At 44.0% G+C, this 27,732-nt stretch overlaps 5 protein-coding genes and 1 pseudogene across 6 annotated transcripts; 5 read left to right on the top strand and 1 right to left on the bottom strand.

Moving 5' to 3' along the window:
• Window positions 1-99: 99 nt before the first annotated feature.
• On the bottom strand, window positions 100-5,036 carry LOC110981984 (cytochrome P450 2J4-like). Its single transcript, XM_022240064.2, has 3 exons — window positions 3,712-5,036; window positions 1,820-2,815; window positions 100-1,659 (listed from the first exon to the last, which is right to left on the bottom strand). The coding sequence occupies exons 1-3, from the start codon at window positions 4,073-4,075 to the stop codon at window positions 1,478-1,480; spliced, it is 1,542 nt and encodes a 513-aa protein (XP_022095756.1). The 5' UTR covers window positions 4,076-5,036; the 3' UTR covers window positions 100-1,477.
• A 312-nt stretch (window positions 5,037-5,348) lies between these two features.
• On the top strand, window positions 5,349-9,475 carry LOC110981986 (cytochrome P450 2J4-like). The gene is made up of 2 exons (XM_022240066.2): window positions 5,349-5,847; window positions 6,438-9,475. Exons 1-2 carry the CDS (start codon window positions 5,490-5,492, stop codon window positions 7,586-7,588), a joined length of 1,509 nt encoding a protein of 502 aa, XP_022095758.2. The 5' UTR covers window positions 5,349-5,489; the 3' UTR covers window positions 7,589-9,475.
• A 2,780-nt stretch (window positions 9,476-12,255) lies between these two features.
• On the top strand, window positions 12,256-15,281 carry LOC110982013 (cytochrome P450 2J4-like). Its single transcript, XM_022240128.2, has 2 exons — window positions 12,256-12,892; window positions 13,450-15,281. The coding sequence occupies exons 1-2, from the start codon at window positions 12,535-12,537 to the stop codon at window positions 14,598-14,600; spliced, it is 1,509 nt and encodes a 502-aa protein (XP_022095820.1). The 5' UTR covers window positions 12,256-12,534; the 3' UTR covers window positions 14,601-15,281.
• Window positions 15,282-15,551: 270 nt separating this feature from the next.
• On the top strand, window positions 15,552-17,526 carry LOC147798135 (cytochrome P450 2J4-like; annotated as a pseudogene).
• On the top strand, window positions 16,331-22,591 carry LOC110982014 (cytochrome P450 2J4-like). Of its 2 annotated transcripts, XM_087140679.1 has the most exons (3): window positions 16,331-16,468; window positions 18,641-19,078; window positions 20,444-22,591. In XM_087140679.1, the coding sequence occupies exons 2-3, from the start codon at window positions 18,721-18,723 to the stop codon at window positions 21,592-21,594; spliced, it is 1,509 nt and encodes a 502-aa protein (XP_086996805.1). In that variant the 5' UTR covers window positions 16,331-16,468; window positions 18,641-18,720; the 3' UTR covers window positions 21,595-22,591. The 2 variants fall into 2 exon arrangements, with proteins under 2 accessions (XP_086996805.1, XP_022095821.2); XM_022240129.2 differs by lacking the exon at window positions 16,331-16,468 and having other exon boundaries at window positions 18,419-19,078.
• Window positions 22,592-22,734: 143 nt separating this feature from the next.
• LOC110982031 (cytochrome P450 2J4-like) lies at window positions 22,735-26,571 on the top strand. Its single transcript, XM_022240164.2, has 2 exons — window positions 22,735-23,771; window positions 24,335-26,571. Exons 1-2 carry the CDS (start codon window positions 23,414-23,416, stop codon window positions 25,483-25,485), a joined length of 1,509 nt encoding a protein of 502 aa, XP_022095856.1. The 5' UTR covers window positions 22,735-23,413; the 3' UTR covers window positions 25,486-26,571.
• Window positions 26,572-27,732: the final 1,161 nt, after the last annotated feature.

Genomic DNA, 27,732 nt, shown 5'->3' with positions numbered 1-27,732 from the left:
CGAAAAAAGGAACAATCGCATATAATTAAGGGCCATGAGTCAAGATTCTCCAGCGAGCCAACACAACAATGAATGGAATGCATGTCGTAGCTCAAAGCATTTGTAAGAATCATCACATTTGTTATCTTGTTTTCTGGACCATACAATGCATTTTTGGAAGAGATGTAGGGCTAGAGTTTAAATCGAAGAAACACTAGAAGGGGTGATGTACCCGTTCCCATGAAAGCGCGTAAGGTGAACAAGTTAAATAAACATACGTGTACATATGCAGCAAGGTATGAGACGGAGAGAACCCCCCCCTGCTTTGTGTTGGTCATTGTCTCGCAGGAATCTGGGGAATTCCTTTCAGACATCTTGGGGATGTGTTAAGTAACAATAGTCTGGAATGTGTATAGGGATTGGACATGTTGGGGGGGTACCTCTCGGTCTCATTTCTTGCTGGGTATATACGTGTACGTGTACACATTTAGGTACGTGTACCGACTCCCTTACATCAGAATCCTTGGAGGGGAACTCCTTTATTCTGGGTGATCAGCGCATCTCGTGTGTGGCGTGGTGCCGGTCCAGGCCTAGCCTCCGGTTGTCGAACTTCATGAGTCAGTCGATATTATTTTTGGAGTTTGATCACTTAAAGCCATCCGTGTGAATCTACTGCTTTTTTTTCATAAAATATCATCTATGACAAGTATTCATTTTAAATAGGCTTATCAATGCACAATAAAATGGGTAGACTAAATCACTGGTACATGAATAACGCATCACGGCAGCACCAATATCAAGAGTAAAACTGTATATCACCATCAACTGCCGTCAAACCCGTAGTTATGATTCTAACCACTAGCTATCCCATTCAGGCCAGTTCATGCTTCAGGCAAACGCGTTTAAGGGAAGCAGATTTGATGTCGCTAAACATTTGCGTTGAATATCGCTGGAGACGACATCAGTTGTATTCAGGTTGTGGGTCGAAACGGGGGCAATTTTTTCCGGAAAACTTCCTAGCGGTTCACTGTCCAGCCCAATATGTGGCAGTACGGTTTCGAATGCGCTTTCTTCCTAAAAGACAACTTGTCTTTGGGAAAACTTAGCCCTCGCAACCGCTAGATAAACGTTTGAAAAGGCCTTCGTTTTCAACATAATATGAAGATATATTATAGCAATGAAGTCAATATAAAGGTTGCATGTGTACAAGATCATTGGTCATATATTTTGATAGCTGTGATAATGGACAGAAATGGCTGTGAAGTTTAAAAGGTGTATCGCATAAACCAATATAATATTGATTCTGTGCTGTTCTTTAATCTTCGGATGTTCACCATGTTATCATTCAACATTGAGTGCGCTGCACGAATACATGTTCATATTCAGTAAATGTACGATGTACATGTACGTCAAAATTTGCATTAACTTGCACAACGGTCATGCAGGGAAACATGCACTGTTGCAATGCTAGAACGCCCTCTTTTTCCTTTATTTTGAACTACTCGCGCTTACATATACAGATTTGGAATGGCACAGGCGGATTGATTAGACCAACATTTCCCTTTAGAGACAACGGGGGCGAGTCGTCCGGCTTCCTGACGGTAAACTGATGCATGAAATAGCTGAAGAAGATGAACAGCTCCATCTTCGCCAGGTTATCCCCGATGCAGCTGCGTTTACCTAAAACAAAAGCAACAAAAAGATTTATATTATTCCATTTTTTAAGTGTCATCTGACAGAGGGTAGATTTTTATGCTTACATTTTGAGTTATTTTCGTTTGTTCGTTCGTTTTGTTTTGGGGATGTCTTTGTTTCTATTTGTTTAATTTTTGGTGCTCACCGACACTGAATGGAATCAATTCATCTGCCTTGATTGCTTTTCCCTCTTCGTTCAGGAATCTCCCGGGGTCAAACTTCTGCGGCTCTCTCCAGACTTTGGGATCTTGAAATACCATCAAAAGGTTTGAAACAAGAACTGTTTCTTTTGGCACTGTATAACCGTGGAACTGGGTATCGGAAGCGGCAGCATGCGCAACGCCCAACGGGACAACAGGACACAAGCGTTGGACCTCCCAGATGACCGCCCGCGTGAAGTTCAGTTCTGGTTTGTCGGCCATCCTGGGCAGGCGGTCGCGACCAACCACGGCGTCGATCTCGGCCTGAACTCGCTGCTGAATCTTGGGGTAGACAGCTACATAGAGGAGAAGCCACTGCAGCGTGGTGGCCGTTGTCTCCGAGCCTGCAAGGAAAATATCTGAGATAATGCTATGCAGGTTTTCCTCCTTAATATACGCAGACGAATTGGGAAGGTCTCCAGAGGGCGCCACAGAGGGAGACTGGTTCTGAGTTTCATGCTGCTTGATCTCTAAAAGGCACATGTCGATCAGGTCTTTCGGATTGTTGGCATCAAGGGCAGCGCGATGGGCGTCGACCGCATCATTCAGAAACTCCAACAGCAAGTCAAAATTCGCCTTCAGCTCGGCTGTCGAGAAGAACGGGAGGTGGCGAAGCGAGGGGAAGAACAAAATGACGCCACCGGCACCAAACAACTCGGCGTTGCGACTGATGCAATACAGCAATCTCCTAAACTCAGCATCCGTGTACTCATACCGTTTGCCAAACATGACGGAGCAAATGACATTGGCGACCGCGTTCATGAGGAGAGACTTGGGGTCCAGGGGCTTCCCGTCGAATGCAGACATCTCTTTTATCAGTTCCTCGGCTTCTCTGCCGATTCTCTCTTCGAAGCTGGATTTACCCACTCCGAAGCTCCTGAGAATGTTCATGCAGAATCGGCGGCTCTGCATCCACACCTGACCCGATGATGCAATGATCCCTGGAGGATAAAGTCATTAATGAAAGAAATATTATATGAGATAATTGGAGCTACTATCAAAATGCTAAAATCTTTACCCGTCTTCCAAAATGTGAAAACTAAACAGAACCCGAGCCGTTGAATATCACTCCCTGTATCGTTCCTTGTAACAGAACCCTCGGCGACTCCTGAATAACAATGTAGCGGCTGGTAGCTAAGCAACATGTGTTGCACATTTTGTATGGCAGATTTTGAGCAGAAATAAAAAATTTGTTAATTGGATGATAGGGGTCACCTGACTATTCTTTCTCAGCTGACTACATCAAGTTTCTCAAGGAAAGGCCATACAGTTCATAGCTGTTGATTGCATGTGGAGGTCAAGAGGAGTTTCTCTAGCATAATTCATCGCCGTAGCGGCCGAACATGAATTACAGACATTTGAATGTCAGAGGCGATTCAGTGGATTAACTCTGATCCATTCCATCCTTTGATCGCAGAGATTCACAAAAAATTCATATAAGGTCCGAAATATTCAGCAGCCGGGATTTTAGTCTGAACTCACGTGATTGAAACATTTTCGCCGCCATCCAATTCGTTAATGGTGAAAACAAGCAATTGCATTGGGGCTGTAAGTATAGTAATATGCTGTCAAAACCAAAATGCCATCGTTACATGATTTATATAGGGTTGGCATATACATGTATACGTGCAGAAAGAGAGCCAATCTGCTATGTGTAGTGGCACTTCCAGGATTTGTCGACTCGTAACGTTCAACCCCACCCCCCCAGCTGCGCCACAGGACTGAGATTACGACTTATTTATAGCTAAGGTGGTGGTGTTCAATGCATCTTCATTTTTCCAACAACATTATGAAAACCTCAGAGAGGGGAGTCCCTTGAGTGCGCCGGTGGACTTACCTTCACCCTTTACCCCTTCAACATAGATCTGCATATTGGTTCTGTCGTTTAGCTGAGGATGCTGGAATGCTTCTTTTACAGAGGTGTAGTCATTGAGGACCACCAACGTCTTGTTAAGGATCTTCAGATGGAACACGGGTCCGTATTTGACAGCGTACCTCCTCAAGACTTCTTCGAGTTCCACGCCTCGGCCAACCTCCCAGATGAGAGCCGGTATGGAACCGATGAGTGGTAACCCCCATGGGCCTGGCGGGAGGTTCTCAGTTCGCAGAAAGAACCAGCCAAGTAGCAGGAGGAGAAACGCCCACAGCAGGATACAGCGGATGTCGAGGAACAACCACCAGAAATCTTCAAGAGCTCCCATTATAAAAGACGAAAAACAACAGTGGCACTAAGTGGACACGCAGGAATATACATGTACACGTATCTGAATATACCCACAGGCAGCACACAAAAAATGTTTTGTGGGGTTTCTCCTTGAGAGTTTGTGATGACACTGTTGGGGCACTGCCACTGATGTAGTTGGCTTTATTGATCGATAGTCAGTGTAGGCCTATGCCTCATATGCTCGACGTGCCGACAAACCGGCAGAGACCTGTGGCTCACACTGTTGGTCAATGCACTGTGTGGCAATCTGTGTGGATTATTTCCCATTCTTCATCACTGACCTCGCTTTTTGTCCAGCTGCCTCCTTTCAACTATTTTCAAAACAAGCCAGGCCGCGCCTGGGTGAACCCATTCACCTGTAGCAAATCCACGCAAATGAAAAAGATCTACATATGTACATGTAATTTTAACTGACAACCCATTGCCAGTTGAACTTGTGGGCTTTGAAGCTCCCTAAATTTTGCTTGAGGTTTACCCAAATCAAAGTGCTCTGCTGTTTTATAAGTTGAGTCAGGAAAAGCTCCCACGCCCTTGGATCACCGCCATAATAGCTACGAGACATTACAAATCCGGACGTCGTTCGCCTGCTCCCCACTTCAGCTCGACTCGCCCCCAAATCTGTAGTGTTTCCGTACAAATTTGTCCAAGATTCTTCACAGAAAGTGGATTTGCCTTGATAGCAGAACTCTAGCATAAATTGATGTGCTTGGAGTATATATTTTCTCTCGGTAAATAAATTAACCCGAGACACCATTCATAAGAAATCTACACTGATGTACTGGAATCTTTTCAAAACCGTGCTGCCACGTTTGTGAGAAGACTTAAGGAATAGGGATGGACTGAGGGTTCTCTGAAAACAGAGTATTGTTGAAAACTTATGCCCCAAACCCATTTCACCTGTCTCGCGCACATTACAGTGTAGTGCGTGACATGTGCAATATACTGTACGTCCACCATTGATAGCTGTAAAGGGGACCGCTAACATAAGGATATAGGACAATGCGACAGTCTCCATGGCATTGTAAGGTCCCCAGAGTTAAACATAGCTAAGTGACATGTACCGAGCACATCATACTAAAAGGGCCTCGTATGCCATTTTCTTTCTCAGTTTCACTCACGCGTATTCTGAGCAGCAAGATGAATGTCACTGACTCCAATTTACGAGGTCAAAATTTTGCCCTGACCTTGGGACATCGCCAGGAAATCGCACGTATTGTCATTGCCATGGTACGCAACGTTCACAGCACAGACCAAAGGTCGTAAATGCATATGCGATTGTGGATTTGTGTAGCACATTATCGTACGGCTTCATAAATTCCGAATTCACCAAAGGGATTCCAAATCCGTCATTGAGTCATTTGGGCTTGCTTTTCGCATTCAACAGCTATAACATGTCCCTTCTCAAGAGTGTGTTGTGGTTCCTGGACGTCCGCACAGCGCTGCTGTGCCTGGTTCTCTTCCTGGTTCTTCGCTGGTTCTTTGGGCGACGTAAAGACCTCCCTCCGGGTCCTGTGGGACTCCCGATCATTGGCTCTATTCTGGCCATCCACCGTGAGATGCGCCAAGGCATAGAGCCCCACAATCTGTTTATAAAGTACGCTGCCAAGTACGGGCCCGTGTTTCGTCTGAACATCTTAAACAAGACGGTGGTGGTCCTCAATGACTACTCCTCTGTGAAGGAAGCTTTCCAGCATCCTCAGCTGAATGATCGACCAAAGATGCTGTTGTCTGACGTTCTAAAAAGTGACGGTGAGCAAGCTTGAAACTGCCATGATAAACGCTGAGCCCCAAAATTTGGGATGTTGAATACTCAGTGTACAGTAACTTGAAGCAGTGACAGGATACACGGGGGAAATTACCCCATGTTGTGTTTGTCGTACCCTATACCTTTAACTTAATCTGGTGTCCATCACTGGAAATCACCTCTTCTAAGTGCTTTGTGAAAATGGCTGACAAAACTCTGCATTTGAACAAAAATAAATTTGAGTATGGGGGAGAGGGTAACCAGAACCCTAATTATGCTTAATTAAGAGATATTAGACACTTGTAAAAATGCTGGTTTCAATAATCTTTGAGAAACCAGAGGCGAGGTCGTGTTTCTGGTTTGAATTCTGGAAATGGATTGGAAGGTCTATTCATGGTACACTTCAAACTTCAAAGGCTATGACCTCACAGTCACAGACGCAATGAGATTGGATGCGTTATCTGAGAAACATCTCTCCGGGATCTGGAGACTGAAGTTGTAAGGGTAAATCTCACGAAATTGACACTGTGGTTCGAACTTTTATTTAAAGAATAACACGACAATGTCAAAATACATATGCTTTTCATTCTGTTAGGTGTCTCATTTGCCTCTGGCAAGCCCTGGATCGAGCTTCGTCGTTTCTGCCTGACCGTGTTGAGGAGCTTTGGAGTAGGCAAAACGAGCTTCGAGGAGAAGATCGGAGAGGAAGCTGAGGAGCTGATGAAGGAGATGTCTGATTTCAACGGGAAACCCTTTGACCCTAAGCCTCTATTGGGCAACGCTGTTTCCAACGTTATCTGCAACGTCATTTTCGGCAAGCGGTACAAGTACGCCGATGAAGAGTTTACACGGCTTCTGGCTTTACTCGCTCGCAATTTCAAGCTGCTGGGTGCGGGTGCTGTGGTAAATTTCTTTCCGATTCTCCGCCATCTGCCCTCCGTGCCTACTGCTGAAATGATGTCGAATTTTGAGGAGATTCGTGTATTCGTGACCAGTATAATTGACAGCCACCGTGACATCTTCGATGTAAATGATCCCAAGGATTTCACCGATTGTTTCTTGAAGGAAGTCAAGCAGAACGAAGCAAAAGATGCCATGGGAGTCCAGCACGGTTTTCTCAGCGAACGCAATTTTGCCGGGACTATAATTGCTCTCTTCGGGGCGGGAACAGAAACCACCGCCACTACGCTCCAGTGGGCTCTCCTGTACATGACTGTTTACCCCGAGATCCAGAGGCGAGTCCAGGCTGAGATCGACTCCGTAGTTGGCCGCAACCGCTTGCCTAGGATGGCCGACAAACAAGAACTGAACTTCACCCGAGCGGTTATTTGGGAGGTCCAACGTCTAAGTCTCATTGTTCCGTTGGGTGTAGCCCATGCTGCCGCCTCCGATACCCAGCTTCGGAATTTCACGATCCCTAAAGATGCATTGCTGGTCCCTAATTTATGGGCGGTCGCCCATGACCCAAATGTCTGGCCAGAACCCGATCAATTCAAACCCGAGAGATTCCTGAACGACAAGGGGGAGGCTGTTAAGGCAGACGAGTTGATACCTTTTAGCGTTGGTCGTCGTAGCTGCATCGGTGAACACCTGGCAAAGATGGAGCTGGTGATCTTCTTCAGCTACTTCATGCATCAGTTTACCTTCAAGAAACCAGACAACTCACCACCGTTGTCTCTGAAGGGAAGAGGCGGTTTCAATTACTCACCATTGAGTTTCGAGATTTGTGCCATCAACCGCGAATAATGTTCTTTCGAAGCAAATTCGGGTGCGAGAATGGAATTTGAACTTGAGAGTACTGAGCAATCTCATCAAGGAAGCTTCAGCATTTTCTTCATATAGCCATTAAGATGTAATTTTAAACATTTATTAGATTTACGAGTTGTGTCTTCCTTAATGAGTGAGAAGGGAGGGAGTTGGCGAGGCTGACCCCCCCAGGTGGAGCCTTTAAAATAATCTGTTCACCCCCTCTGCCTGCGACTGAATAACTCCTTAGTTGTGAAAGGAGGGAAATCACTGGTGGTTAAGTGGTAACAGATGGTTTTAAACTAGTCAAGCATCAGTGCTGGTATCTGCGTGGATATCCTCCACGCGTGGTACATTGCAGAGTGTTTGAATTTTACACTGATTGAAGTCATAGTTAAAAATATGCGTCACGGCACTTACATGTTCAAGAGAACGTTTGTAAAATTATTTCAAATCGATCATAACCAGTAATAGCAATCTTAATCAATGATTTATTATTTCCTCAGTGGTTCTCCTTACAAAAGAGACTTCAAACAGCGCAGTGCACTTCTCACTTTCAAATTTCAGAAAAGGCAAATTTAGCTTCCACCCAAACTGTATAAAAACACAATCATTTGACGTGACATTTAAGTCACCACTTAGTTTGCACGAAATTTCAAAATTCCCTTTCACATTTTATTACATTGTATGTCATAATACACAAATGGTCAGCCCATAATTAAACCTCATCGAAATGCGAATCTCACTGTTCCAACAAACCGATATTTTCATTTAGTCAGTCGAATCTAAGTTGTAAATTAATTATGGAACGTCAGTTGTTGTTTGGCGCCGTACCGCTTTTTACACATATAGATTCAAGATCCAGAGACACTATAATCAGCTTCAGAGGCTCGTGTTCACACTGTGTGTACTATTTAGACCACTGTCTCTTTCAAACTCCGACCTTGTCTTCTGTCATTGTAGCATTTATTTGTGCTAGGATGGCTGGAAAATTTATCTGGGCGTTGAAAAGAACCCAGAGCAAGGATTGGTCGAATCAGAATCCAACTACGTACCGAAGGCCGACCACAAAATTCGCACCTGTCAAAACTGACATCCGCCCGTTAGAAGTCAAAATGAAAAAAACTTCTATAGGACCTACACTTCTACAGTCAGTTGTAATAGGAAAGCACACTAAGCTTGTCGGTTGAACGCAGGGGTCAAGAACGTAAACAAAATCCAACCCAAATGTACATGCCAAGTAAGACTCCGGCACACCGTCGACCGAAATAAACAACATTCATAAATATCTGACAGTCTGCCTATTCAACAACACGCTACTTGACCGTGCATTAAAATTTGTAACACATTTTTCGTTAATTTAAAGTTAATAAGTTAGATTCTAATGTTTGTAACCTTCTGCAAAGATGAAGAGGAAACCCTTACTCAACTTTTCTGTAACTGCCATTATGTTGTTTCTTTTGGAATTTATTGGTAGATTGAATTATGGACAAGACTTAGACTCAGCTTATAATAGACAATCAACTACTACTGTTCGGTGTTACTGACACTGGACTTAAATGCCTTATGTTATTCTTTTAATTTCTAGATTTGACATCTATAAAATGAAAATAACCAGTAAAGGCCTTCGGTAGAAGGTTTGAAGAAGGCTATCCAGTGGTATTTTTGGTGTCAACGAACTTGAGTTTAGTAAACGGTACTTTCCAGAAATTTTGGTTGAAATGGGAAGATTACTTTGCACTTTGTCCAATTTAACTCGTACAACTACTGGCAATTTGGCACAAAAATAACGTATTGTTAGACATTAGTATGTCATTGTTATTGAATTTCAGTTGATATGAGAGAAATAAATAGTATCTCTAAAAAACAAAAAAAACCAAAACAAAACATTTGATAATGCCCGCTGAGAAGTGATAATGCCCGCTGTGTAAATCACGCGCTGGCGCCTGGATATAAAACAATGTAATCGATTCTGATTGGACAAGAGTCTGTGTGCACGCAGCTCGCCACGCTCTAATAGACGGGAAAATTAAAGTAAAATTCTAAAACAAAATTGCTGAAAATTGGTCGCGTCCATTCTCCTGATGAGGCGGCTTTAAGCGCACGTTTAAGACGGCCAAGCAAATTCCCTCAATACTCTGGGGCAACTAAGAAAAAACTGGGAAATTTGCATATGAAGAAGAGATAAGGTCTTTTAAGATTCCACCTTGTCGCCCTTTCCTTCTTGCATTGTTCGCGTCTCTAGCATTTGGGCAGCAGTAATTTGGAATACTATTTGGGCGTTGAATAGGACCGGAATAAAAGAAGGACAATCTCGTCCAGAATATAGCACTGAGGCACGTTACCCAATACGGGCGATTCACAAAAGTGCGCCTCCAAGAGTTTGCAATGCATTGGAAAATCACAAAGCGCGATAACTGTCGACCCTTTCCAAACGCGTATTGGGTCGACAGATTTCGTTTATCGTGATTGGGCAACGCGTTGCGAACTCTTGGTGGCGCACTATTTTGAATCGCCCGTATCGACAGCTCAGTCCGTTTTGTAACGAAGTCCACTTTTCGGGGATGATTGTATAGGTCAACAGGGGCAGGAAGGTTGCGATATTCCAAAGGTACGTGGTGGGCATCCTCGGGCCTACCTTATAAGTTGATGGGATCAAAGCTAGCACGATTTGTGGCAGAGTCAATCTTCCCAGCTTAAGGCTCGTCCCGGAAGACGAGGGACCACTCAGAACGACCTCAAGGCCAAGGGTTCGGGTGGATGAAGTATACCGTCGATCGTGACTGAATTTAATTAGTCGTCGTCGAACTTATACGATAAACCTCCAAAGAAAATAATGCTTTAAAAGATTTGTCGGTACAGGAAACACAAGTCATTCAAAACTGATCAACGATGTCAAAGTTGGTTCTGTCGTTCAACTGAGGATGCTGAAAAGCTTCTTTCATGCAGGTGTAGATACTGAGGACTGTTATTGCATTGTTCTTGATCTTCGGATGGAACACTGGTACGTATTTGGCGGCGTACCTCCTCAAGATTTCTTAAAGTTCTACGCCTCGGCAAACGTAGCAAATAAGAGGCAGTGTATAGAACCGATGAGTGGTACAGGGGGGGTATAGCTTTCAGGAAACGGTGGTGGGATGGGCACACTTAAGGGATGCCCTGCTAAGGGGTTCAAAATCATCATGCCCCGTTCCCTGATGAAAAGAAAACTTCGGCAAAACTTACGATATTAATTTCTCCTCTAATCTAAGACCATCGATGTAATTGTTTAACTATAGATGGATAGATGGACGATGCAATACTCGTCCAAGATTTTTTTTATGGGGGGGGTAATCATTTACTGTCGTTTCACTGGTGGTTCCATTTAGTCTGTGTCTGAACTGAGGGGTTGCAACCTCCCCCCCCCCATCCGTCTCTGTGGAAACCTCCAGGGGCCGGGAGGGAGGTTCTTAGTTCACAGAAAGAACCAGCCAAGTACATTTACCAGAAGGAGGGTAGGATACTGCAAATGTAAAAAAAAACGAAAACACGAGAAATCTTCAAAAGCTACTTTCTTTAGTCAAATTACATTGCTTTAAAAACGTGGAGAAAAAAAGTGGATAAATTAGAGGGTACACAGACGGCACGCGAAAAATACTTCCGAGTTCGTGAGGGCACTGTTGAAAGCACTCTCAGAGACGTGGTTCGCTTTATTGAGCGGAGACTCGTGGCTCACAGTGTAGGTTGATTCGGTAAAGTCTGTATCAATTGTTTGCATTTTCCCATTCTTTATCACTGACGTCACATTGTCTTGCTTGATTTCCAACCACTTACAGAACAAATCAGGATATAATAAGTTACGTGTGGAACTTTACGTACAATAAGCCTGCACTGCATGCAAACACGCCTGGGTGAACCTATTTTTAAATAACTCAACTGAAGCACAAAAGCCCACTGACAACAATCATACAACGTGTTTTTTTAATTATACATGTACTTGTGGGTTTGAAGCTTCCTAAAATTTGTCTGAGCTGCATTCTGCTGTCTTGTGAGTGGAGGGATGAAAGGCCTCCGATGTTTACGCTCTACGATCGCTGCCCTGACCAGGAAATTAGTTGACCATGCCATGACTTGCACCTGCACTCACCGAACTCCACTTCAGCTCGATTCGCACTGAATCTTTGGCGTTTCCGTGCAAGTTTCTTTTCAGGAAGTAGATTTGCCTTGAAAGCAGTTAACATAAATTCATTGTCCTCGGGGATACATTTTCATTCAATAACAGGAGGCTGACCCGACAGACATTTGTCTAAAAAGTGGTGTCCCAGATGGGTTACGAGTTACCACCTTCAGCAAGGGATAGGGATGAACTGAAAGAATCTCTGTAACCAGAATATTGTTTAAATCAACTCTCAAACCCACTTTCCACATCTCACGCCATCATTGCAGTGTAACAAGTGACAAATGACACGTCCTCTATTGATAGCTGTAAAGGGACTGCTGACATCTAAGGGACAGGACAATGCGATACTTTTTTTGCAAGGTCATGGTATTGTAAGGTCCCCTGAGTAAACACGGCTACCTGGCATGCATAACAGTGGAACAGGTAGGCCTACATGTACCAAGTATATCATATAAAATAGGGACTCGTCTGGAAAGCCTTTTCTTTCTCAGTTTCACGCATGCGTAGTTATGAGTTCTGTGCACCAAGACAAATGTCAACCACTCCAAATCACGCAGTCGAAATCTCGCCCTCTAGAAATCGTGCGTACTATTATTGCTGTAGTACGCAATATGCACATCGAGTAGACCAAAGGTCGCAATGAATTTACATGTGTGCTCTTTTGGCTTCATGTACATGTATATGTAGCACATAAACGTGCGGCTTAATCCCGACTTTGCCAAGGGAGCCTTAACCGTAAGTCACTCGGGCTTGCTTTTCGCATTCAGCAGCTAGGCAGTCAGAAAACATGTCCCTTCTCAAGAGTGTGTTGTGGTTCCTGGACGTCCGCACAGCGCTGCTGTGCCTGGTTCTCTTCCTGGTTCTTCGCTGGTTCTTCGGGCGACGTAAAGACCTCCCTCCGGGTCCTGTGGGACTCCCGATCATTGGCTCTATTCTGGCCATCCACCGTGAGATGCGCCGGAGCATAGAGCCCCACAATCTGTTTATGAGGTACGCTGCCAAGTACGGGCCCGTGTTTAGTCTGAACATCTTAAACAAGACGGTGGTGGTCCTCAATGACTTCTCCTCCGTGAAGGAAGCTTTCCAGCATCCTCAGCTGAATGATAGGCCCAAAATGCTGTTGTCTGACGTTCTAAAAAGTGACGGTGAGTTATAGTAAGCTTGAAATAACTAAGCCCCAAAAGTTGGAACACTGAGTATTTGATGTTCCAAAACTCGAGATAACGACCGATAGGATTAACCGGAGAGACACTTCCCCTGAGGGTAGAGTCTGTGGCTCCGATCAAATCACTTTTTAGATGGTCTTTGTGGAAATTATTGAAATAAAATCTGTAATCTGAATAAAGCATGCTTAAAAGAGTTTGGACGATTGTCAAAATGTTAGTCTGAAGAATAAAATACTTCAGCAAACCAGAGGAAGTAAGAGATTCTGTTTCGGAAATTGGAAAGGGGTCAGGAGGTCAGGTTTCTATGCATGACGCTTTGAAGTTCAAAGGTCGGACCGATGTCTATTGCGTCGAAATGCACTGATGCTGTAATTGTCTAGTGGAAATGTAGAAGAAAAGCTTGGTAGGTTTATATTTATCACAAGATCTGGAGGGTAAATATTGGTAAAGATAATTGGTCATGTTTTTCCTGTAACCGACAAATTTTGGGGACAGAAAAATGACACAATTATGCAAAATTACTTTCCAACCGACAGGTGTCTCAATTGCATCTGGCAAGCCCTGGATCGAGCTTCGTCGGTTCTGCCTCACCGTGCTGAGGAGCTTCGGAGTTGGCAAAACGAGCTTCGAGGAGAAGATCGGAGAGGAAGCTGAGGAGCTGATGAAGGAGATGTCTGATTTCAACGGGAAACCCTTTGACCCTAAGCCTCTATTGGGCAACGCTGTTTCCAACGTTATCTGCAACGTCATTTTCGGCAAGCGGTACAAGTACGCTGATGAAGAGTTTACACGGCTTCTGGCTTTACTCGCTCGCAATTTCAAGCTGCTGGGTGCAGGTGCTGCTGTAAATTTCTTCCCGATTCTCCGTCATCTACCCTTCGTGCCTACTGCTGAACTGCTGTCGAATTTCGACGAGATTCGTGTATTCGTGACCAGTATCATTGACAGCCACCGTGCCATCTTCGATGCAAATGATCCCAAGGATTTCACCGATTGTTTCTTGAAGGAAGTTAAGCAGAACGAAGCAAAAGATGCCATGGGAGTCCAGCACGGTTTTCTCAGCGAGCGCAATATTGCTGGGACTATAATTGCTCTCTTCGGGGCGGGAACAGAAACCACCGCCACTACGCTCCAGTGGGCTCTCCTGTACATGGCCGTTTACCCCGAGATCCAGCAGCAAGTCCAGGCCGAGATTGATGCCGTGGTTGGTCGTAACCGCCTCCCCAGGATGGCCGACAAACCAGAACTGAACTTCACCCGAGCGGTTATTTGGGAGATCCAACGTCTAAGTCTCATTGTTCCGTTGGGTATAGCCCATGCTGCTGCCTCCGATACCCAGTTTCGGGGTTTTACAATTCCCAAAGGTGCCTTGCTGATCTCTAACTTATGGGCGGTCGCCCATGACCCTAATGTCTGGCCAGAGCCCGACCAATTCAAACCCCAGAGATTCCTGAACGACAAAGGAGAGGCTGTTATAACAGACGAGTTGATACCCTTCAGCGTTGGTCGTCGTAGCTGCATCGGTGAACACCTGGCGAAGATGGAGCTGGTGATCTTCTTCAGCTACTTCATGCATCAGTTTACCTTCAAGAAACCAGACAACTCACCACCGCTGTCTCTGAAGGGAAGAGGTGGTTTAAATTACACACCATCGAGTTTCGAGATTTGTGCCATCAAGCGCGAATAAAGTTCTTGTCGAGAATTTTCCATACTGTATGACCTCAGATCCTTTACAGAGCCCCGGCTTCAACTTAGGGCAACATGTTGTGACTGTAAACAGGCTGAGATAAACGAAAGTAATTTGAACTTTAGAACTAGATTTGTTTCAAAAGTCAAATGTTGCCTTAACCTTTTGCTGTCGAATAGCCATTTTTACTCAGACTTCATCCGACTGAATAAAATAGGCTGGGTTCATAAGTGAACCTATAAAAAGCGCTAGGTTACCGTTCCTAAATCCCAATTTTCATTTAGTTAATTTTATTTTCTTCATGTAAATAACCTTTGGAACTTTTGTCTTTTGTTACAAATCGTTTAAAAACATATCTTACAGTTCAGGTCAACAAGATTTTGTTTTGTTTCCCCACAGTTAATGAAAGTAATTAAAATTTATTCAAAAGGACAAGGTTTTTCTGAGGTACACTGAACTCTTACTAACAAGTTAATAGCGCCGGTCAAGCACGTAACTGGATGCAAGCAGGATTACATGTACCTTTTCACATAAAAGTTCAGACGTACCTCCCTGGATTCTTTCTTTATGGTTTCTGGGGGAACCCAAAATATAAGACAGGGTACTGCCTTCGTCTGATGCACTGGCATTCTCAGCTTGAATAACAAAAGGAAAATGACCTCTTCCCAGATCTTGTCAGAATCCCTGGACGTCGTCACAGTGTTGTTGTGCCTGGCTGTTCTCCTTGGTTTTCGCTGGTTCTCCGGGCGACCTAAGAATCTCCCTCTTGAATCCTAGGGTCATCGTACGTGAAATGCAACGCCACGTGCAGCCCATCTCTTCTTGAAGTATGCCGCCAAGTACAGGCCCGTGTTTCACCTGAACATCTTCAACAAGACGGTGGTGGTCCTTACTGACTACGTCTCCGTTAAGAAAAGTTTCCAGGATCCTCAGCTGAATGACAGGCCTATAATGCTTCTGACGGAGGTTTTTAAAAGTGCGGTGAGTTGTAGCATCACAGTTCGAAAAGCGTGTTCGAACAGAATAAGGCAAAAGATAAATCATCAGAGCAGCAAAGGGATCGTAGTGAGGAGAGTTTGTCCGGAACCATAGCCAATCTTTTCGCGGCATAAACACACCCTACCGCTATTACGCTCCAGTAGGCCCTCCTGTACATGACAGTCTACGCTAAGGATCTTGACAAATATCATCAACAGCCATCGTGTTGCCTTCGACTCGGTCAATCTCACCTATTTCATTGATGTATACTTGAAAGTACTCAAGAGCAATGAAGAAAAGCCACAGCTGTTGTCAAGCACGGCCATCTTACTGAAAAAAGTTTTGTTGGAACCGTAGGGAATCTCTTTGTGGCCGGAACAGAGACCACTGCTGGTACGCTCCAGTGGGCGATCCTGTACATAGCTGTCTACCCCGAGATCCAGAAGCGAGTCCAGGCCAAGATCGATGCCGTAGTCGGTCGCAGCCACCTGCCTAGGACGGCTGACAAACCGAAACTGAACTTCACCCAAGCGGTTATCTGGGAGGTTCAGCGACTGACTGTCTTTACTCCTTTGGAGATTGCTCATGCTGCCGCTTTAGATACTAGGTTCTGCGGGTTCAAGATTCCCAAAGGTGCCCTTGTCTTAAACTACGATGGGCTATTGGTCATGATCCTTTCGCATGGCTGGATCCTGATAACTCCATTCCAGACAGGTTCCTGAACGACAAAGGAGAGGCACGTAAACCGGACGAGTTGATGCCGTTTACAGCTGCATCGTTGAACACCTGGCAAAGATGGAGCTGGTGATGTTCTTCAGCTACTTCATGCACCATTGTACCGTCAAGAAACCAGACAGCTCACACCCACTTTCTCTGAAGAGAATGGGAAGGTTTGTTAACTCACCATCAATTTTTGAGATCTGTGCCACGAAACGGAAATGAACACGTTTCTTTAATATTTGGGAGTGCCCTTTATAGAGCCACTGGCCACTGAAATTTATTTTGTGGGCTCCTTGGGGTACTCTGTGGGTAAGAGGACTCGAGTTTGAATTAAAACCATTACTAGATACAAACTACAATCGACTGGAGGGGTAGCTCCTAAACCGCTCTATGGCAATTCCTCGAACACCATAAAAAGAAAATTATATTGTAAGATTTCATGGTCAATAGTATCGAACGCTTTAGAGAGATCGAGGAAAATGCCCAGGGTATGTTTGGAGTCATCAATGGCATTAGAGACGATATTTATGAAGACCACCAATTACAACAAAGGTTATTATGCTGGGATTGACTGGGCATTGTGACTAGGGGTGTGTTCTTGTCCATTGATATAGAGTTGGCCATTATGGAAGTTTGGCTTCTTGCCTTCTTTATACGCCTTGCTCATATCACGTCTCTTGGGGATCTCTTCTTTGCTGCGTCTGCTGCTGGAAGATCCTTGATCATATATATCCCACACTCAGCAAGAGCCTTTTTGCATCGTCGCAGCGGTATGGCCTGACGTTCATGGCGGTATACGAACTTTGCCAGAATGTGCCGGGGTTTGTCTGAGGATGACTTTGGAATCCAGCCATGAACGCTGCGCATTCTCAAGTTCAGGATCTAGATTGCATTTTTCCTTCAGGATTTCTTTTATTTTCTGGAGACTCATCAACAAGTTCTGGAATTCTCCAAATTGAAGATTGTCTCTCCCCGAATACCGTTCAAGGTGCAGTGTAGAGTCCTCTAAATGAGCAATCTTACGATCTGCTTATTCCAGCTTGGAAGTCAAACTAGCGATTCCCAAAATCTATGGATTCCTATGAGCTATCAAATTGTTATGATCTGAATAGATTCATATTCTGTATCCACAATGTAACGTATATGTGAAAAGACGATGGTTTGGTTTCGAGTTTTCAATGATATATACGTGATACTGATTTAATGTTTTATTTTCACTCCTCCACAAGTTTGTGATTTAAAACTGACATGCTTGTTTGCATCCACACTCATGATGCCACGCCAATGTCAAATTGGCATAATCGACAGTACGGCTCGCAGAACGAGCAGTCGATTGGTGAAATGAGGTCACGAGAGGGCGCAATAGAAATCAACGAGCGTGGCATATTATTATGCTCGATCGAGTTATGCCGTCTTAGCCCAAGACTAGGGCGGAGACTGAAAAAAGCACACAGGAAACACCAAATTTTGTTGATTTAAGAACATAAAAGAGGGGCTAATCCATTGAATTGTATATAAGACGGTTGAAAATTGTCATATAATGTAAATTTATCCCTACATGGCCCATCCCGTTTAAGAGTCCGAGTCCAAATTTAATGTGGCACGAAACTGGATGGTCCACTGTGCGGTAGTCACCAACCCTGGGGCACAACTTTTCACAGTACTGCGAATGCATTAACCATTCATGTTATGATACAGAATTCATGATTGTGCATAATTATGGTTTTTTGGCTCCAAAGGGAAGTGGGTATATCAGCTGTTCAAATATTTAGGCACTCCTCGATTTCTGTATTCACGATTAAACGATAGTGACTCATTGAAAGTGTTGTGATTATCAATGAATGTTTACCCATTGATGTTGAGAATTGGCCTGTGTAGAGAGTATCGTAGACTTGCTCGTACTTTTATGTGTGATATTTTTTATTCCTCCACGCTTTAACCACGGATGACCACATACTGTGGTAAAAATCACAGAGCAAGGACCCTTGCCCTGCGGTAAACCCAGCTACTGCCAACTCTCATGATCAATGTGTAGGGCATAGGTCCTTTCTCTCTACGGTGGGATCAAATTCCGTGTTGACCTGGTTACCTTGGATAGTTCAAAGGGATAGACGTTTTGTATTTAGCAACCCTGCGTGATAAACAGGCTGGTTTGGGGCCACGGGAGTACCAAATCGCACGCAATTAAAAGTGGTAGTGCGCATCTACACGTACTCTGGTTTCATTACTCTACATGAAATACCAAGAAGAGATAGCTATCGGTACTTATTCAGGTTGGATAGGGCTCTTGTGTTCGTGTTTTAAGCAAAGGTCCGCTATTTCTGACACTTCACCTTTCACAGGAAGTTGAGGAACTTGCCCCTGACAAACAGCCTGCTTTCAACTGATTGATTCACCGTTCCGGATAACAGAATAAACTACCATGTCGCATCTTCAGAACATTCTGTGGTTCCTGGACGTCCACACAGTGTTGCTGTGCCTGGTTCTCCTCTTGATTCTTCGATGGTTCTTTGGGCGACCCAAGAATCTTCCTCCTGGCCCCTGGGGATTCCCAATCGTCGGTTCCATTACGGCCGTAGTACGTGAAATACGACGCGGCGTGCAACCTCACAATCTCTTCATGAGGTATGCTGCCAAGTACGGGCCCGTGTTTCATATAAGGATCCTCAACAAGACGGTTGTGGTCCTCAATAACTACGCCTCCGTGAAAGAAGCTTTCCAGAATCCTCAGCTGAACGACAGACCTAAGTTGCTTTTTACTGAGCTCTTTAGAAGTGAAGGTAGGCTAATATGAGAAATATGCCATAGGGTAATTTGAACTTTTACTGACAGTTCACTTAAAACTCCACACAGAGGCAATACAGCAGGGGAAGGCGTTACATGTACGTGTAGAGAAGAGTTTTCGTCCATAATCAAGCGACTTTATTCTTAAATAATTTTGGTGTGACCCTGGGTCTGAAATACTCATGGCATCCGCACGGAGGGCAATATTTCATAATAGAAATTAACCTAAGGGAGTCTGGACTCTTCTGTTATTCTATTTGTAGGGATGGATCCCAAAATCGGCTGTCCCATGATCTTGTTTTTCTGTTGAAACTTCACACGTGAGGAATTTAGGCGTCATCAATGAGACACGTTGTTCATAGTTTGCATTTGTCACAAGAACAAGTTTAGGTTGAGGCCGAATTCCGCAATCACAAAAAAACCTTTGAAGTGTAGGTGCCATTTACACAAATCTGCTTCTGCCCACTCTTTCTGACCACCATAATTACTCCCAAATACCTGCAGACCCTTTTGACCTTTGGAAGAGCCGCATATAGAGCGTATCGAAAAAGCTATAAAATCTATTTTGAATTTCAGGAGATTGTTTAACACCAAAACAAGTAGTAACACCTTAAGGCCACAGATTCCCTTTTCCAATGATATATTATTTATTCTCATACGGTCACGGATGGCTGAATAATAATTCTTTCAGGAAAATGGGACAAAGTGGGCTTGGGACCAAGTTTCAGTTAGAAATGCCAGCATAAATCCTATTCAATTCTCCCTCTCTCCCATGAAATGTTTCTAATGAACAGGTCAGATGTCTTCATAATGCAGCCAGGTGAATTAGTACGTATCTGCACTATCGGGTGGTATCTGAATGATTGGCTTTCATGGGATAGTTCTTGCACTTTTATCTTTAGATTTTGTCACCACATATACTCTCTGCTCTGCAGTCAACTGAACCATCTTGGAAAATGACGGTACCTTGATGAACAAGCTACGACACATATTTTTGTAGGCCTAAAACCTTATATGCAAAGTACATCATTGTAAACATTACAATCTCCTCAAAATTCGAAACAAATGTTGTTGCATTTGTTTTTGATACGCTATAGTTGCAATATGAGTGCCACCACTGTTGGAAACAATTACTAACTGGCAGGTGCACATGCGCCAGTGTACTTGGACAGTTGGCACACAGCCGCACACTCTGCGGTATACACATGGTAAACAGCCTTTTTGTCTCTAAAATCTGAAGCTTACGCTACGTCCCCTTATGCACCTCTAAACCTGCTGTGCCAACAAACGGCGAAGTATTTGTCAGTACACTACTGGATTATACCGTTCAAAACAGTCATATATCCGTTTTTGTCTTGTAGCTGTGGGAGCGGCTTCCGGTGAACCTTGGATTGAGCTTCGTCGGTTCTGTCTGACCGTTCTCAGGAGCTTCGGAGTGGGCAAAACGAGCTTCGAAGAGAAGATCGGAGAGGAAGCTGAGGCACTGATGAAGGAGATGTCTGCTTTCAACGGAAAACCCTTCGACCCCAAACCTCTACTCAGCAACGCAACGTCCAACGTCATCTGCTCTGTAATTTTCGGGAAACGCTACGACTACAGCGATGAAGAGTTTCAGAGACTTCTGTCCTTGTTTGGACAAAATGTCAGATTAGCTGGAGCTGGAGGTGTTTTCATTTTTTTCCCAGCGTTACGCCATCTGCCCTTCGTATCGTCCAACCAGCTTGATTTGAACATGGCGCAGGTACGGAAATTCTTAACAAATATCATCAACAGCCATCGTGTTGCCTTCGACTCGGACAATCTGAACGATTTCACTGATGTATTCTTGAAAGAAATCAAAAGCAATGAAGAAAAAGCCAAAGCTGGTGTCAAGCACGGCCATCTTACTGAAAACAGTTTTGTTGGAACCGTAGGGAATCTCTTTGTGGCCGGAACAGAGACCACTGCTACTACGCTCCAGTGGGCGATCCTGTACATGGCTGTCTACCCCGAGATCCAGAAGCGAGTCCAGGCCGAGATCGACGACGTGGTCGGTCGAAACCGCCTGCCCAGGATGGCCGACAAACCAGAACTGAACTTCACTCGAGCGGTTATCTGGGAGGTTCAGCGACTGACTATCGTTGCTCCTTTAGGTCTTGCACACGCAGCCGCCTCCGATACTCAGTTTCGGGGTTTTACGATTCCTAAAGGTGCATTGCTGGTCCCAAACCTATGGGCGGTCGCTCGAGACCCAAATGTCTGGCAAGAACCTAATCAATTCAAACCCGAGAGATTCCTGAACGCCAAAGGAGAGGCAGTTAAAGCAGACGAGTTGATACCGTTCAGCGTTGGTCGTCGTAGCTGCATCGGTGAACACCTGGCGAAGATGGAGCTGGTGATCTTCTTCAGCTACCTCATGCACCAGTTTACCTTCAAGAAACCAGACGACTCACCTCCGCTGTCTCTGAAGGCAAGGGGCGGATTCACCAACTCGCCGGTAGTATTCGACATTTGTGTTAGTAAGCGTGACTGAATATAGTATGGGGCTACCTTCTGATATTCAGTCAGAAATAACTGGCCAATACAGCCATATCAGACACTTTCGGATAATACATGTATTACGTTAGAAAAAAAAAATACATGTACATACCTTATGTTTGTATAATCAAAAGTGCAACCTAGTTTCTGATTGGCTCCTCCATCTTTGTACATGGCATGATTGCTGATGGTCTTGCTTTCATCTGTAGTTAAACCATCTTTAATTGCGAAATCCAAGATAAAAATAACAGTCCTAGAGCAAAGGCCAAGTTAATATTGCGTGATAATGTCATAACGTTCTTGTCAGCCTAGTTCCCGCCACACCTAGTTAAGATAAGATGGATATCGATAAGCATGTGATATCAAATCAGTGCTCTGAAATATGTGATTGCCGAGCTTTTGGTAAATGACTATCTACTTCAGGGTAAGCATATTCAGTTAATGAACTGAATCCTGCTTGCCCTGAAGAAGGTACTCAGTTTCCGGAAGTTCGGCAATCACGTATTCCAGAGCACTGATTTTATATTATGTGCGTGTCGATATTCTGATCACGGTGCTATGTAGCCCTTCCATATTTCTAAGATAAGATGGACTGTGAATGCTACACATTATGTTGAGACGCTTTCTAGCAAGTAGCTGCATGCCATATAATTTTTTGCCTATACATAATGCCCATGTGTGACGTTTTTGGTTGTGGCTCAATATACGGGGAGAGTGTAGGTAGTGACGAGTTCATCTGTTTAGGAGCTGAAAATCTGCATAAGTCCACATTTTTACGATGGTGTATGGTTTTCAGTTTTCATCTACGAGAAATATCTGCGGATTGGAAACCACAAACTCATGCATTACTATAGGAGATTTTGAGACTGCTTTACTCACTGATTAAATCTTTTCGTAGGCATTTTGTACAAATATTAAAATGTCTTGTGATAGCACAATGTAAGCGTCACCATATTTTATCTGAAATGAATAAAGAAATGAACAGACAAAAATAGCGTTTCCTTGGTCGTCATACAAACGTAGTTCAGAACAACGAACGACAAAATTATATTCCATCAAATCTTATTTCTGGAAAAATCCATACTGTAAAATACACAGACCGGCATTTGGGGCGGCACAGAAAGCAAAATAGAAGGGTAGTGTCTGTAAGGGGACTGACTAGAAATCAAACCGTAAGTTGTAATTAAGAACCGAAACCAGACTGTATAAAGAAATCGTTGCCACAAAGTGTATGCACATTTGACCTCAAATGGAGTATCGCACCTGCTACGATTATATAATACCGATGGGCACATTGTAAGGGCAGTCTACTATCACGGGCTCCAGGGTCTGAATATCGATTGTTGAACACAAATATGCTAAATGGAATCCGAACTGTAAATAGAATGGAATGTTTGCTCTGGTATTTAGAAATAAGGAACAAAGCAATGCGTCCATGGGGCCGGGCACCAGTAGGAAGGTCTGAATATAGTCGCAGGGTGACATACGGACAGTGAAACAGTGACGCCCTATTCAAATTTGCTCAGTCGGGGATTTTGTTTTGTTCCGCGTCTGGTGACATAATACTTGAGCAGCGGGCTGATAAGCGCTATCACTGGATAAAAATAGATCAGGATCAAGGGGTGACGGCCAGCTTTCGTGACAGAGCATATGGAAGTTGCATAAGAATCTGCTGAACGTAACCGTTCAATCGCGGCCCAACTCTGTTGCATACGGACACTGGTTGAATTTTGTGGCACTGGCCCTACCAGACGAGCCACTTGGTAAAGAAATTAGGCAAGGGTACGTCTGATCCATCAGCAATAGTGGAAAACATGGCCCATATTCAGGAAGCACTGTGGTTCCTGGACGTCCGCACGGTGTTACTGTGTTTGGTTGTGCTCCTGGTTCTTCGCTGGTTCTTTGGGCGACCTAAAAATCTCCCTCCTGGTCCCTGGGGATTTCCAATCATCGGTTCCATTCCGGCTGTTGTACGTGAAATACGACGCGGTGTGCAGCCGCACGATATCTTCATGAGGTACGCCGCCAAGTACGGGCCCGTGTTTCATCTGAAGGTTTTCAACACGACGGTTGTGGTCCTCAATGACTATGCATGCATGAAGGAAGCCTTTCAGCATCCCCAGCTGAACCACAGACCCGAGATGCTTTTTGCTGAACTCCTCGGAAGTGAAGGTAATATTATAATATCATAATGAATGAAAAAGGGACGGAATCATTACAACGGGGAAGGATAAGCCATGACCTTCCACTCGTACAATTACCTGACAATTCTACAAACAAAAATGTGTACAAACTGAGTTGAAATTTTGAAGCTTGAAGGGATCAGTATGCCCAGAATCTGGTAGGTTCTCACACGGTCTTTCGCCAGTTGTCATGGCATGTCTTTCCGACAGTACAAGAAGAGAAAGTGTTTATTTCAGTAATGCAATATTCACTCCAGCTTGCTAACCCTGTTATATGCTTTATTACCTGCAACGGGCAGAGATTTCTTTCCAAGTAAGACACATTTAGGAGAAATCCCTCCATGTACGACCAAGGCTGGGAGTGTGTCGCTCCCAAGCTTTGACGAGGCAACTGACCAGCTACCCCGTTTGTTTAGTTTTGTTTTGGTAATCAGCCCCACTCGCAGTTTACTCAAGCAAAAACGAAGATTTCTAAAAACTTAACCTAACCATTGAAGAAGAAAAGCAGAGCCAGATTAAAATTTTTAAAACACACTTACTTTTTATCAATAGCTGTTGGAACGGCCTCTGGTGAAAGATGGATCGAGCTTCGTCGGTTCTGCCTAACCGTTCTCAGGAGCTTTGGAGTGGGTAAAACAAGTTTCGAGGAGAAGATCGGAGAGGAAGCTGAGGCACTAATGAAGGAGATGTCTGATTTCAACGGGGAACCGTTTAACCCCAAACCTCTCCTCAGCAACGCGGCTTCTAACATCATCTGCTCCGTAATTTTCGGGAAACGTTACGAGTACAGCGACAAAGAGTTTAAGAAACTCCTGTCTCTACTTGGAGAGAATGGGAGATTACTTGGAGCTGGGGGTGTTTTCATTTTCTTCCCAGCGTTGCGCAATCTGCCCTTTCTATCGTCGAACCAACTGGATTTAAATATGCAACAAATTCGAAAGTTCTTAACGACCATCGTCGACAATCATCGTGCTGCCTTCGACGCCGACAATCTGGACGATTTCACAGATGTTTTCCTCAAGGAAATTAAGGACAATGAAGCAAAAGACAAAGTTGGCGTCAAGCACGGTCATCTTACTGAAAAAAGTTTTGTTGGAACCGTAGGGAATCTCTTCGCGGCAGGAACGGAGACCACTTCTACAACGCTCCAGTGGGCTCTCCTCTACATGGTTGTCTATCCCAAGATCCAGCAGCGAGTTCAAGCTGAGATCGACGACGTGGTCGGTCGCAACCGCCTGCCCAGGATGGCGGACAAATCGGAACTGAATTTCACTCGAGCGGTTATCTGGGAGGTTCAGCGACTGACTATTGTCGCTCCTTTGGGTGTTGCACACGCTGCCGCTTCTGATGCTAAGTTGAGGAATTTTATGATTCCTAAAGGTGCCTTGCTGGTCCCAAACCTATGGGCAGTCGCTCGAGACCCAAACGTCTGGCAAGAACCAGATGAATTCAAACCCGAGAGATTCCTAAACGACAAGGGAGAGGCTGTTCAAGTAGATGAGCTGATACCGTTCAGCGTCGGTCGTCGTAGCTGCATCGGTGAACACCTGGCGAAAATGACACTGCTGATCTTCTTCAGCTACTTCATGCATCAGTTTACGTTCAAGAAACCAGAGGACTCTCCTCCACTGTCTTTGAAGGGAAGAGGCGGGTTCTCAAACTCGCCTCATGTATTTAACATCTGCGCTTTTAAGCGAGATTAAAGGTAACCGAGAAAAGGCCTTTTTGCATATCAAAGCAACTTGATTTAAGGACTAGGTAAAAGTAAGGGGCATAACCAGGGATTTTTTCAGTGGTGGGGGTCGGGGCAGTCAGATTTTTTATAGGTTGTGCAATAGATTATGTGCTGATTGACATATATATAGATTTTCACGGCCGCATTCGTCATCTTAGCACATCCGGATTTGTCTCTAGAGCTCCACTTTCGAGACTGTGACCACGGAGACATTCGAGGAGTTGCCGACACTTTGTATCAGAATCAGATACATTGTTCCCAAGGGATGACCCCACAGAGCTTTATCAAGATACTGCCATGTCTGTCTTGTTCCCTGTAGACCCATTGGTACTAGTAGCACAGCCTTGAAGTTGCCTTGAATGGTAAAAAAGCGAGTTGGCTGCCCCATGATAAAGGCCTGTATGCCTAATTTACTACACCGCGCGCTTGGCTTCACTCTATGAGTCAAACCAAGGTTGCGTTTCCACTGTTGTAGTTTCGATTAGCTGCCTGCCTGTTTTCGACTCGATGTTTCCAAGCAGGCATCGCCTAAATCCTCTTCACTGCAGTCTAGAAGGCCGATTGGACCATCGATGTCACGTTCATAAATGGTGAAACGGTCCAATCGGCCTTCTCCTTCAAAATGCACAAAGGGTTGCAATCACTCCCAGACCTACATGCTCAGATGTCTGGCCCGCCAAGAAGTTGACTGCTGAACATTTAATTCGTGATACAGAGATATACTGCTTTTAACAAGGCACTATTTGAGTAAATATTAAAAAAAAATTAAAAAGGGCGGATAACGATTAATTAATGTTTATTTTGAATGTTAGTGCTTTTCGTTTTTTTATTCTCAACATGAATCGTTATGAAAATAAAGAATAACAGCAAAATAAACCATAAACACAGAAAAATAATACATGTATGAATGGTTAAAGTTAAGAAAATGCCAAAATTGGCATTGCTTGCAAAATGTAAATAAGGCAATAAGCCATTGCATAAAAATCACTTTATGAAGAGAGGGTGTGTTTGTAGTATTGTATTAAATAAAGAAATTACAAATCAGTAAACTGCATGCATTCTAAGGGATTTTCTTTGGCATCATGACGGAAGGCATAGCACCATCACGGCTCTCCATCCTCGTACCTAAGATTAAAACATTACAATGCAGTGGTCACGACACATCAACTGTGGAAAAGATCCCTGTTATCCATCACTGTTTTGTAGCCCGGCAACATCGCCAGTGCGCTCAACACGTGAAGGATACATGCGCACTTGTAGCTACGTATCACGCGATCAATTCGCAACTAAAAAATATTCACTATTTATGGCCGTGGTATCACAAAAATTAATGGATTCCCCAAACTTTCTTTTAAAAACAAGCTTTCAAATTTGAATTATCTGAATAGCTTTATAATTTCACATCCGCAACTCAACAATTTGGTAGAAGATACTTTATATCGAGTATTTATAAAGGTGAAACTGATTAATGTGTTACCATTTCAATTTTCCCATAAGTGTGCACCTATATGCATTGCAAAATGTTATTCATCTAATCTCCTGAATCCATGCAAGAGTCAAAAAGATCTAATACACCTGTTGATATCTGAGTGAGAACTAGAAATACGTCGCAAATCTCCAGCACTGTCGAAAGTGTGAGGCGAAACTTACTGCATGCTCTCGAATAGTAAACAAGTTCGAAGTTTGTTGCGGTCAGTGACCTTCACCACACATCAGAACTGAATACAAAGCGTAGTCTCACCCGGTTTGGACGCATACTGGGTGTTTCATCAATGCTTTGGTTGGCCTGAAGCCAGTTCCTGTCACGAGAAATCTACGCATGTCTCAACACATTTGAGATCTCCTGGCTCTATGAACATCTAACTAAAGAAGCACGGTGCAATAATAATGGATGCTCATTGTTAGTGCACTGTGTTTCTTTTGTTAGATGTTCGTGGCGTGGGTTATACAAAGGACGCTCAGAGGTCATACATTTAATTTAAGCCTATAGGAGTCCTGAGTGGTACAAAGGGGACAGTCTACCACAAAAGTCGTCATCTATAGTGTACACTGAAATGTACATCTTATCAGTATGTTTTACAAAATACATTATGCATTCACGTTAACATACATGTACTAAGGTGCTATGAGTGATCAACTGCTTGCATACGCAAGAAGGAAGTGGGCAAAGTTTCTTGTGTATTACTACAAGTATAGCTATTCTAGGCACACCTAG

This window comes from Acanthaster planci, linkage group LG09 (genome assembly GCF_054643075.1).
Source record: "Acanthaster planci isolate LZ-2023a linkage group LG09, COTS_SCS, whole genome shotgun sequence".
Lineage (NCBI taxonomy): Eukaryota > Metazoa > Echinodermata > Asteroidea > Valvatida > Acanthasteridae > Acanthaster > Acanthaster planci.
The sequence above is the reverse complement of the archived record's forward strand: the minus strand, read 5'-3'. Positions and strand labels throughout refer to the sequence as shown.

Excerpts from the sequence above, each read along its gene's own strand:
- LOC110981984 (XM_022240064.2), bottom strand. The coding sequence starts at position 4,075 with ATGGGAGCTCTTGAAGATTTCTGGTGGTTGTTCCTCGACATCCGCTGT. Across the intron at positions 2,816-3,711 it reads TGAAGGGGTAAAGGGTGAAG|GGATCATTGCATCATCGGGT; the intron begins GTAAGTCCACCG and ends TTTATCCTCCAG. Across the intron at positions 1,660-1,819 it reads ATTGATTCCATTCAGTGTCG|GTAAACGCAGCTGCATCGGG; the intron begins GTGAGCACCAAA and ends CTTTTGTTTTAG.
- LOC110981986 (XM_022240066.2), top strand. The coding sequence starts at position 5,490 with ATGTCCCTTCTCAAGAGTGTGTTGTGGTTCCTGGACGTCCGCACAGCG. Across the intron at positions 5,848-6,437 it reads TGACGTTCTAAAAAGTGACG|GTGTCTCATTTGCCTCTGGC; the intron begins GTGAGCAAGCTT and ends TCATTCTGTTAG.
- LOC110982013 (XM_022240128.2), top strand. The coding sequence starts at position 12,535 with ATGTCCCTTCTCAAGAGTGTGTTGTGGTTCCTGGACGTCCGCACAGCG. Across the intron at positions 12,893-13,449 it reads TGACGTTCTAAAAAGTGACG|GTGTCTCAATTGCATCTGGC; the intron begins GTGAGTTATAGT and ends TCCAACCGACAG.
- LOC110982014 (XM_087140679.1), top strand. The coding sequence starts at position 18,721 with ATGTCGCATCTTCAGAACATTCTGTGGTTCCTGGACGTCCACACAGTG. Across the intron at positions 19,079-20,443 it reads TGAGCTCTTTAGAAGTGAAG|CTGTGGGAGCGGCTTCCGGT; the intron begins GTAGGCTAATAT and ends TTTGTCTTGTAG.
- LOC110982031 (XM_022240164.2), top strand. The coding sequence starts at position 23,414 with ATGGCCCATATTCAGGAAGCACTGTGGTTCCTGGACGTCCGCACGGTG. Across the intron at positions 23,772-24,334 it reads TGAACTCCTCGGAAGTGAAG|CTGTTGGAACGGCCTCTGGT; the intron begins GTAATATTATAA and ends TTTTATCAATAG.